This window comes from Porites lutea, chromosome 2 (genome assembly GCF_958299795.1).
Source record: "Porites lutea chromosome 2, jaPorLute2.1, whole genome shotgun sequence".
Lineage (NCBI taxonomy): Eukaryota > Metazoa > Cnidaria > Anthozoa > Scleractinia > Poritidae > Porites > Porites lutea.
The window spans coordinates 7,228,366-7,240,227 of record NC_133202.1 but is presented as its reverse complement, the minus strand read 5'-3'; the positions used below and the strand labels follow the sequence as shown (position 1 = coordinate 7,240,227).

Sequence of the window (11,862 nt, the reverse complement as noted above, 5' to 3'; positions counted from 1 at the left end):
CCTAAGAGAATGAACAGTTGAAAATACCAATGAAAACCTGTTTCATTTTATTTCATTATCTAATGCAGACTAAATGTAATTATTTGCATTGGGAAAAGAGCAGCAGTACCCTATTAATTCAACCAGAATTTAAATTAAATTAAAGTATACTTCAGTAAATAAAATTTGGCTATTAAGGAATATTAACTCGAAAATTAACGTAGAAATGACTGATTGTAACAATTTGGAATGAACATACTGACTATGAGTCCAATCCATTTTTTTTTACTGAATCATTATCCAACAAATCAATTTGTCGATGTATGTACACGCATACTGACGCACCATAAGGTAGTCGATTGTTTTCTTTTTACCCAATCAGAAAAACGGAAGGTCACCAGTGAACTCGTTTTTACCCGTAGCAGAGATATAGACTTCCGCTTAATCAACTAATATTCTGTGCGCCATTTAGTCAAAGACATCAGTTCTAGCCTCAGCCTCAAGCCAGACATCGTTGTAGTTCCCAAGAAACCAGGGAGTAAAGGATTGAAGATTTCAAGAGCAGAACTGTTAGTCTTTTAAGAGATGCTTCAATGATAAAGCTAACACAAGTAACACTGAAGCCGACGAGTGTAGCCTTTATACTCTATCGGTGTACAATCAAAGTCATTGTCTCCAAAACAAGATGTGCTCGTCGCTGTTTCAATTGAAACGTCCTCCCGACGTGTCGTATAACGAATCTCTCACGCCTTTCCCCGCGATTTGAAGCTAAAGTAATTATATTAATTGGCTTCTCAGGGTACAAAAAATTGAACTGATCTATTATTATTTATCTTTCCTTTTACAGATTTCTTCAAGACTCAGAGAAATTCAATCATACCGACCCGAAATAGGCAGAACCATGAACTTTGCAACAATCTTGCTTACCACATGTATGGTTACAAAGTTAGCTTTTTCTGTTAAACAGTCAACCGTAAGTATTTTGTGCTACAGTTTTCATGATTTCCCTTAGTTGTACGAGCGATTTTCAGCGATTTTTATCAAGCGGGGTATTATGAACGCACTACGTATGATACATTTTCTTCGATGCAACTTCTCAGTGTAGTGCAAGAAATTTATTTTCTAGGGCTTCCTAGGCTGCGTTTCACAAAAAATCCGAATACACTTGTACTGGTTCGACGCAGCTTTAATCAAACAGCGGTGTGGCTTAGAGTCCACGAACTATAAACAGGGGCACCCAACGACAATTTTCGGAAAATATCTGTTCGGAAGACGATTTGAGATCTAGAATTTGCGGAACATTTTTTCCAAAATTTCTTGCTTGTCTGCCTCTCCTAGGATTTTCGAACATCTAAAAAATAGTACAATTGCCCATTTTTAACCGATTCTTACCCTAAAAAGGTCACCTACAACTTTCGGGAGCCTTTTTTCTAGCTGAAATTTTCGAAAAGGTAAGCCTTTGTTGATCCCTATAATTTTCGAATCCCTAGACTTTCAGCTAGGAAATCCGAACATATGAAAAATTTTTAGGGGATAAAAATATGCCTATATTTACCGTTTTAATACTAAAATACGTTTAACAATGCTATGTTTAAGTGGTTTTGAACTATATTCTCGTTGGGTGCCCCTATATAAACTACCCTGAGAACAGAGATTTCTCACTTGCATGGCTTTAAGCTTGACGATGTCGTTTTCGTCGCTAGTTTTCGTCGCAAACAGTCTAGGAAAACATGTCAACAGATATAAAGAAATGCTTAAATCAGACCCAGATATTCGGATAACAGAACCACGATATCTATAAACGAAATAAAAGAATGAACTTTTTATATTATCAATAGGTAACGCATCAATGCCCGACTGTCATCAACACTTCAACCAGTGGCGTACCAGGGGTCCCTGGGGTCCCTGGGCTCAATGGAAGAGATGGGGCCAAGGGAGACCAAGGACCTGTAGGGCCACCAGGAGATAAGGGACCTGTAGGGCCACAGGGAGACAAGGGCCTTAGAGGAGACCAAGGATCAGCAGGATCACCGGGAAAAATGGGACCTAAAGGGGCTAAGGGTGAACAGGGTAACCAAGGCCTGCAGAGAAACTGGAAACAGTGTGCTTGGAAGAACATCAATGAGGGTAAAGACAGTGGATTGATTAAGGTAAAATGGCTAATTGATAGTAATTTATGTTTTTTTTTATGTTTTTTACTCTTAGAATTTCCACTAATTTCGTAATTTTTAATTATCTTATGGACTTTTGCCTTCTATTTGCATTGATATATAAACAATAGCTTTGTCGTCAGAAATGAAAAATAAGGAGAATTGAAAAGAGCTAAATAGAAATAAATTACTATAGGCAAGCTCACTACATTTAGGGATAATTTTCCTTCTCTCAACTCAATTCTTATTGATGTCAACCTCGTCGACGTTTTTATTGGTGTACAATCAGTACAATGTGTTATATTTACCCAATATGTACCATACTACAAAAGTGTTTTGAGGGTTATCAAAATATCAAAACGTCACTTGTATGGCTAATTGGTATTCCCTAAATTTATTTTCTGTACGAGAACGTTAGTGCAGTTAGGTGTATGAAAATTTAACATTTTTAATTTTTTTTTGTAGGATTGTGTTTTTAAAAAAGTAGCCGATAACACAGCCTTGAAAGTGGAGTACAATGGTGACTTAAGAATCGCCTACTGTCTCGTTTGTTGCTCGCGTTGGTTTTTCACCTTCAACGGTGTAGAGTGTCGCAAACCTTTCGCCATTGACGGTGTGATGCATATTTATAGAAATCAAGGAAAAACAGACAGCAACATTCACAAAGTTACTCAGATTGGAGGATACTGCGAAGGAATCCCCAAGGGAACCGTTCGAGTGGGTTTTAATGTTGGTAGTTGCGTGGGACCGAAAGCTGCAGATGCTTATACTGGATGGAACTCCGTAACCCGAATCATGATCGAGGAAGTTCCTCCATCTCAGTAAGAGGTCAAGACAACACACTCGGAGGACATTCACGGTCCTTTGCTTTGAACTTTGCCTGACCATTGATGGCCTTGATAAAAACTAAGTAGGAGCCACATTTATAGTGCAATAAGTAATGGGGATGTATACGGCTCAGTAACTATTAAAAACATTACTATTAATCAAACAGTAGTTGATTGTTGACTTTCAGACCACGCTTACATTGCCAACTATTAACAACTTTCTTTCATTTTTTTGTCCCAACGAAAAATGTGATAAATCTATGCAAATGAAAATATGTTAAGGACAAACCGTTTTGTCCGGATGAAAAAATTGTGTGTTTTAACTTCACTAATTTTTGGAAAATTAGGCTGTCTGATAACTCATGACATGCTTTTTATAAACAAGATGAAACCAAGCTTAAACATACATAGCTTTCTACGTTTGAAATGAATGTACACGAAGTTTAAAATTACAATTTTAAATAATTCAAGATTATATCTGGGCATTTAAAATGTTGTTTACCCTTACAAGTTTTTATTGAAGTGCAATGGAAGGTCATTCCAAGCGTGAAATGTTAGAAATATGATTAATATGAATAAGAAAAATGTCGTTGCTTGATTTCTTATCTTGAACCCGCCACCAATTTTTCAATTATGTACGATTTTTAGCAAAATAGTCACGTGACATACCACGTGACTTATGAACACAATATTTATACTTTAAAATGTTAAGGACGATGAGTTCTTTATGAGTGCCAAATTTTGATTCAGCTTCGTGATCTGCGCCGAAGTTATAGCCAATAAATCATTTCCACAGGAAAACCCCATGAGCATTTTGCGCTTTTTGAACTTAGTTCAGCTACAATTAAGATCGGCGTCTGAATCAATTCAGCGGAATTTAATAACTTGGGTCGGCCTTAATTCGAATTAGGTTCGCCTCATGAAAATTCCGGCATCTGAACCGGGTCTAAGAGACTGTATCAAAGTTCAGGGAAGGAAAAAAAAAGTTGTTGTCTTGTGTTTCCGCCCTCGACAAGACGTGAAATTAGGCATTTTCACGTCGTTGTCGTGCAATGACGGCAAAGAAATGTGCAAAAAAGAGTGATGCATAGTTGTCGTTTTCTCTTATATAAACCTTCGCTATGGCTATATGGCCGGTAACCGGTCAAGGTTTTCAAAATACTAAATGGCCGGCAGTTCTATATTCTCAGTAAATTTCACAAAATCGAAAGATTCCAGCTAATCTAAACTATCATATGTCGATTTAGAAAAGTCAAGCGATCCTGAAATGCTTTAAAGATCTCAAGTCTAGTGTTTGGTTTGCGCTGGGCTCAGAGGAGGAAATCATGTTTTGTGACACTTAGAAATTTTTGCAGCTCGACTGCCGGTCAAGGTTTTCAAAACACTAAATGGCCGGCAGTTCTATAGTCTTAGTAAATTTCACAAAATCGAAAGATTCCAGCTAATGTAAACTATCATACGTCGATTTAGAAAAGTCAAGCGATCCTGAAATGCTTTACAGATCTCAAGTCTAATGTTTGGTACGCTGAACCATGTTTTGTGACACTTTTCAGCTCGACTGTTGGTCAAGGTTTTCAAAACACTAAATGGCCGGCAGTCCGTTATTCTCAGTAAATTTCACAAAATTAAAGCATTTCAGGATCGCTTGACTTTTCTCAGCTTTTCTAAATCGACATATGATAGGTTAGATTAGCTGGAATCTTTCAATTTTGTGAAATTTACTAAGAATATAGAACTGCCGGCTATTTAGTATTTTGAAAACCTTCACCGGTTACCGGCCATATAGCCACAGCGATAAACCTTTTGCTTTTTTGCCGTTCTCGTTGCCGTCCACGTCCGTGCCTAAGTGAGATTAGGGACTTTAAGATCCAACGACGCGACAGCGACAAGAACGTTGCTAAAAAAGTGAAGTTGCGTTCTTTCAGTCTTTATAGCGATTATTCCTAACCACTTACTTTGTCAAATGTAGGCGAACCCTCCTGAAACTGAATTTCAAGAAGGGACCACATTCAAGCTCCGAAAGAGAAATAGACTACGAGTAGTCCCCCATTTTTCCTCAAGGATAGTAGAGCGAGAGAAACGCGAGCGTGCGTGAAAATCACCCCACGCGAGAAAAGGCGACACGCAGCGGGGAGAGAGTTTTCTCTCTCCCCGCCGCGTGTCGCCTTTTCTCGCGTGGGGTGATTTTCACGCACGCTCGCGTTTCGCCCGCTCTACTATCCTCGAGGAAAAATGGGGGACTACTCGTAGTCTAAAAGAGAAATAAAATTTCGTCGTTGCTTGTTCACGTCCTCTATAAAACGCGAAATTAGGCATTTTCACGTTGTAGTCGTGCAAAAACGGGAAAGAAATGTACAAAATAGTGTGATGCACGTGCGAAGTTGTTGGTTTGCTTATTAAACCTATTGCCCTTTTGACGTTCTCGTTGTCGTCCGCGTCGTTTGATCTTAAAGTCCCTATTGGTGATGAAAGCGAGAAAACTCGGTTCCAGTTTTGTTCCCAGGCACTGGCGGTCAGCCAAAGCATTCTGATACAGGACTTTGTTTCGGCCACTAATTTTGATGAAAATATTTTACTCCCTGCTTTTTCAAAATTCTCTTTATTAGATGAAATTTTTGATATGGTAGTTAAACGATGCCCTAACTGCGATCAAACGGTAAGCAACAAGTGATAATTATTGTAATGTAAAGGAGAAACTTAGGAATTAAGCTTATTGAAGCTTTAAAATATGCGCGGCCAGTAATAAATTTAATAGATTGAAGTTTATCAATTTGTGATTTGTCTAGTTTTCGATTTCGATAGTTGCCTTCTCGATGTATTAAGTTGAGCTCCTTTTTCAAATATTATAGTTTTCTTTAAATAGTATTCAGTACATAAAAAAGAGCTTTAGTTGCAAAAGCTTCAGTTTAAGCTCCTATTTCATGATATTTAATCACCTCTGTGTCAATAATTCAACCACGATTTCTTTCTCATGAGAAAAGACTAACATATACCTTATTACATGAAATTTTGGCGTCACGTTAATTTAGCGATTTTGAAAAATCCGTATTTAGCGACACTTGAATATCACTCAATAACACTTGCGTTGACTATAGATCATTAAACGCTTCGTAAAATCACCATATAAAATTATGCACCAGTTATTTGAAACCCTCGCATCCCCCACCCCCCCTCGGGGATGAGCGGGGTAATGCGGGGCCTTTTACTTCATACTCACTCCATTTTTGTTCCCCGTCAAGCGGGGGATATGCTAGAAATCACGGTCCTCTGTTCCCTGACCAGGGAATAAGCGGGGCAGTCGCTCTGTCATCAGCAGTTTTCATTTTCGTGGCACATGGTAACATAACTTTTAAAACAACCATTTCTCTTCAAAAGATATCAATTAAGATTTCATATATCACAGGACATAGTAGCTGTTACTTTTGGATAAATAGTATTTTGCTTAGAGTATGACGATAATAGCGAATCCTTACCTAAAATAATGTATGAGAATAATTTATTGGCCGAAATTGCTTTAGCACTTACTTTATTTGAGACCAGAATCGCCTTCTTGTACCAAGGTACGAGCCAAGATACACAAAAGATTCTCTCTCATATATATAGAGGTGCATTGTCATGAAAACTTTGTTAACTGCAACGACAAGGAAGCATCTTTGACCCAGAATTTTAATGTGTGTATGTATGTATAATTGTCAGTACTCCGCATCATTGTAGTTGTCTGTTGTGTTTCATCTGGGGCTATTTATACGGGGAAAAATAAGACACATCTTAGATAAGACTTAGACTACACCATTTCAGAGCATATAAAGTGTGTCTTATAAATTAGCTGAGTTGTGTCTTATTAAAGATGCAAACTGATTTTTTGTGCCATTTATATGAGGTCCGCGTCTTATTTTTCTTGTATTAGTGGCCTTATGGTTTATAAAAACTTCAGAAGACTGTGAAGCATCAGTTTTAATTTTACAGCTATAAATATATTTTTCATCCCTTTTTATGCTTCGCGATAACAAGAAAGGGTTGACAGTTGCGGGTCATATTAGTGCAGGGAAGTTCACCATTCACTTTGGCCCCAGGGAAAGGAGAACTCAATTGCTTTCACTTGCTACAAAAGTGAATGCCCTGGTCATCCCCGAGATTGTGGTGGGGGTTCCGCGGGTTTCAAATGACTGTTTCATTACCGCATAAAATTGGGTGCAATGTGATATAATCTTTAACTGAGTTTATTACTCCACTTTTTAATTTTTAACAAATGTTTTCCTAGGAACATATTTATGCATGAATGAAGCTTTAACATTTTTAAGTTTTAGGTATCTGTTTAATAGTATGTTCTACCTGCATTGCTTAAATGTGATCATAAGAGCAATAAATTATTGTTATTATTATAATGAGCTGAGGGCTAGTTATTATAGTAATAAAAAAAATATTATAAAATTATAGTTTTGTAATAAATTATCTGTTAATCAGCTGACGCCCTATGTAATATGGCTGACACTAGTGACTTCGAGTCTGAAACTATTTTACCCATAGTTATTATTGGCTGATCCCATAATTTCGTGAACATACTTTAAAAAATTGTCATAGAGGTTCTTAGGAGAATCAGGGGCAGATAGTGAGATAAACAAGTAGGAAAGGTCAAAATTGCCATGTGAAGGGTTGAGGAAAATGTGGGCACTTTCTGTTCACTGCATTGTATCACCATGATACCAACATTATTGTACCAGCATTGTACCAATGAACCAGTATGTATTGTAACCTGATAGTACTGGCCTTAGTACAGTGGACCTTGTTGAAGGACTGGCTGGCTATAACATGAAAATAAGTAGATAAAAATGTATAATAACTGCTGTCTTTAGAAATGAAGTTGCATGCTGCATTTCTTTATGTTTCAGCTCCCTGTTGCATGCAAGTCTTGTCCATGTGGCCATGTTTTTATCAGCCGAAAGTTGCATCAAGTGCAAGTTAAAAAAGAGCAAGGTAATAGGTCAGAAATTGTAATATAGCTGTACCGAAAATGCCCCCAGCATTTTACAGATCTAAAGATGATGGTAACATTGAAACAATGCATAAAACGTTTTTGCTAATTATGTTCTCTAATGTGCAATGAGACTCAATTTAATGTTTCTTTTTTCAGGGGAAGGTTTGAATGGTTCTGAACGAGATAAAAGACTTCGTCCTGAGAGGCCAAAAAAGGAAAATCCAGATTTTGACTATGAATTTTCGCTTGTCCCAGAAGACCTTGTGGAGCGTATAAAAACAGAGCAGATGCCTTGTCCATTGCCTCAGCAAAGTGTTGTCAACTTGGAGAATGTACAGGAAAAACAAATAAATCTTCCCCAGGTAGCTGTGAAAGAAGTGTCTACTGCTAACATTATTTAATTTTTGATGGTGGTCAGGAATTCAAGTGAAATTCAAAGGAAAGTTGTCCGTTTAGTGGGCAGTGATTCATGATAGAATACCCATCAAATCTTGGGTGCAGTAACTAAAGGTCCTTGCTATTAGAAACTCTGGTTAAGCAGCATTCCATTTATTTTATTTATTTGTTTATTTATTTATTTACATGCTTAGTCACAGACAAAAGGAGTGGACACTCACAGAGCAAGCTCCACTGCTAAGTCCAGAAAAAAAAAAAATTGCAAATAATACTAAAAGTAGCAAATTATAATGACAACACACAGGTAAAAACAATAGAGAGACAGAAAATAGCAAACAGAATAGAAACAAACATGAATAGAAGAATCAACACTTTAATTTGATCAAGCAGTGTGGTTAATGGTAGACTTAGGTGTGGTACATTTATACACACTCTGACATTGTATGGGTTTGGGGATTGTCGACACAAGTAACAGTCTTATTGATCCTCATATAGTTACAGTAAATGTTTGGAGATGGGATGGTCTTGCATCGATAAAAGAATATCATTAAATGCATCTAGACAAGCCTTAACTAACGTAATAAATCTAAAAGTTAATGTCACATGAGAGAGTCTTGAATCTTGTAATGTTAATTTTTTTGTAGCTTCCTCCCACTCTAGATGGTGTGGTTCTGCCTAAAAAGCGTGGACGTCCCAAAGGATCGAAAAACAAGGTGAAAACTGAAGTCAGTAGAGATGTTGTCCCAACTCAAACTCAGGTACATTGATGTCATATATTTTATGGACTATCCAAAGTCTTTTTCTAGAAATTGAATTAGTAAGCCCCATCAGCACATTTCATAGCCACTAGATTACAATTGGCACAGTGGGCTAGAGCGTGGACTTCTGTGCGGAAAGTTCTGATTTCGATTAAAATGGGTAAAATGAGTTCAACGCTGGCCTCAGGTTGCCTAGTCCCTAGGCCTCATCTGCGCGGCTGAAGTGTTTCGGGTCATGTGGTCCAAGCATAGTGAATTGACCAACAGGGACTGGGAAAACGCCGTACAGGGACTAGGCTAGGCCTCAGGTTCGTCAGGCCAGTGAGTATACCCTCATGAGTTACTGATGTAAAACAAGGACCTTTACCCTTTTTCCACAGCCTGTTCCACTGGTTGAAGATGGAGTTCCAGTCAAACGCAAACGCGGTCGACCAAAAGGCTCCAAGAATAAACCCAAGCCCCAGTCCCTTCTCTCACCAAACAAATCCGTTCAAAATAATGAAGAGGGAGATGACCAAACATCAAGTGGCTCAGACAACAGAGAACCTGTGGATGTCATGCCCTATATCTCACGTGAAAAAGCAGAGATGTACTCACTTATATTGATGGACATCAATCAAAAGATGATATCACAGTCGTGCATGAAGTTTGTGTGAAATGGTTGCTGTACATAGTTAGTATAATTATTTCTTGTAGTTCAATTTTATCCTGGTTTAATTTTTATTTTCTTTTGTTTCAAACTTATTATCATAAATTACCATACCGAAAATCAAAAGAAAATAAATATTAAACCAAGGATAAAATTGAACCACAACATATAATTTAGCCTTTATATTTATTTTTAAATTTAGAGTTTTTTTTCGTTGACAAACAGTAGAAAGTTAAAAGTAAGAGTTGCTTAATTAGTGGTCTAATTTGTGTTAAACCCTTGTTTTTAACAAGTTAGTGAATTTTTTTTACAAAGGTGACTATTTTTATTAAAAAAGATCTACAAGCTGGTAAATTTCTATTTTAAACCCCAATAATATCTCTTGTCCATGGATGCATATTCCATCCTAGTTGTGTATATAATATGGAGGGAAATAATAAGGTGTTTATTTTCACTGCCTTTAGCTTTCTGAGCGACATTGCATTATTGTATTTTTAATTTATTATATGGCTACAATATAGTATGCGCACTCTGATTGGCTGTTTTCTTGTAATGACCAGGTATTACTAGCTACAGTAGGTGTCCAAGGCATTGTACAATCTGTGTTTAACTTGATAGTGGACATCCTAATATGGACATCCATGTTTTGGTCAATATTTTCATTGGCAGCTGTCAAAAAGGTATCCACTGACCAGTGTCACCTGACTGTATCATGGGCTCAGGTGTACAACTCATTGAAGTGATGTGTTTTTTAAATTTATCCGTTGACCAGTTTTAATTGCTCACAGACAATAAAATAACTTATTAACCTCGTCTGTTTGGTCATTACAGGGAAATCTCAGACCTTCAAGGCCTTGGTCTGAGATTTCCCTGTAATGACCGAACAGACGAGGTTACATGTAATATGTAGTATCAGGGGCACCCAATGACAATTTTTGGAAAATATCTGTTCGGAAGATGATTTGAGATCTAGAATTTTCGGAACATTTGTTGTTAAATTTCTTGCTTACCTGCCTCTCCTAGGATTTTCGACCCCCCCAAAAATGGTATAAGTGCCCATTTTTAACAGATTTTTACCCTAAAAAGCTCACCTAGAATTTTCGAGAGCCTCTTTTCTGGCTGAAATTTTCGAAAAGGTAAGTTTTGATCCCTATAATTTTCGGATCACTAGACTTTCAGCTAGGAAATCCGAACAGATGAAAAATTTTTAGGGGATAAAAATATGCCTGTATCTACCGTTTAAATACTAAAATACGTTCAACAGTGCTATGTTTAAGTGGTTTTGAACTATATTCTCGTTGGGTGCCCCTGTAATATTCCAAGTAGAAACGTTTAGACCGGCAGTACTGCCTTACTTAAGTTTGTCAATTAGAGGATGGAAAGGAGTAAAGAAAGTAAGTGCAATTCCTCCTTCCTTCGAGTTTTCTGATGCCCAGTCACAACTTACACTTGTTGATGAAAAGCTTATCCGTGTGACAATCCTGAAATCATGATCAGACTGCCAGCAGCGTAAGTGTCTGCGATTGCCAAAGAAATGTAGAAATCAATAATTACTTTGATACTGATCTCTTTGGTCTCTCAGAAGATATTAATTAAAATTATGTACAAAAGCTAGGTGACTTGTAAGTCTGGTACCCATATTGCAGAAGATATAGTTTTATAATACTGCAAGTTTAAATACATGTTAATACTATTTGTCAACTATTGAACATGTGTTGTTCAAAAATTATCTTGTTTATAAAGTTTTCTAAAAGGGTAAGGGAAAAGCTAGTTTTTTGGTTATTAAGTTAACATTTTACAAGTTCTGCTTTCACTACTTGATAAAGACCATGCGTAAATTATTTTTGATGTCAACAATTTACAGCAAGATGAAGTAGAATAACAATTTTATAAAAAATAAAATAAATTAAAAAGACTGAAACAAAGAAAAGAATAAAAGGAAAAAATGTTGCCATTAAAAAATATGTCATTAAATGACTTTGTACTATGAATCAGGTGCAGAAGACACGTGTTACCCTTATACTGCTTCTATGCTTCAGTGACATTTTATCTAATGCTGGATGTTTGAAAACTCTTGGATTTTCCGGGGAACAATATTCAGCAGTTAAAGTAAGATGTGACCATGTTT

General features: G+C 36.9%; 2 protein-coding genes across 2 annotated transcripts; both read left to right on the top strand.

Annotated features, from left to right (window-relative positions):
- The first annotated feature begins 326 nt into the window (after positions 1 to 326).
- Positions 327 to 3,080, top strand: LOC140927573 (collagen triple helix repeat-containing protein 1-like). Its single transcript, XM_073377248.1, has 4 exons — positions 327 to 548; positions 827 to 952; positions 1,818 to 2,129; positions 2,595 to 3,080. Exons 2-4 carry the CDS (start codon positions 881 to 883, stop codon positions 2,952 to 2,954), a joined length of 744 nt encoding a protein of 247 aa, XP_073233349.1. The 5' UTR covers positions 327 to 548; positions 827 to 880; the 3' UTR covers positions 2,955 to 3,080.
- A 2,371-nt stretch (positions 3,081 to 5,451) lies between these two features.
- On the top strand, positions 5,452 to 9,788 carry LOC140926552 (uncharacterized). The gene is made up of 5 exons (XM_073376280.1): positions 5,452 to 5,612; positions 7,846 to 7,930; positions 8,088 to 8,293; positions 8,972 to 9,085; positions 9,466 to 9,788. Exons 1-5 carry the CDS (start codon positions 5,577 to 5,579, stop codon positions 9,739 to 9,741), a joined length of 717 nt encoding a protein of 238 aa, XP_073232381.1. The 5' UTR covers positions 5,452 to 5,576; the 3' UTR covers positions 9,742 to 9,788.
- The last annotated feature ends 2,074 nt before the right edge of the window (positions 9,789 to 11,862 follow it).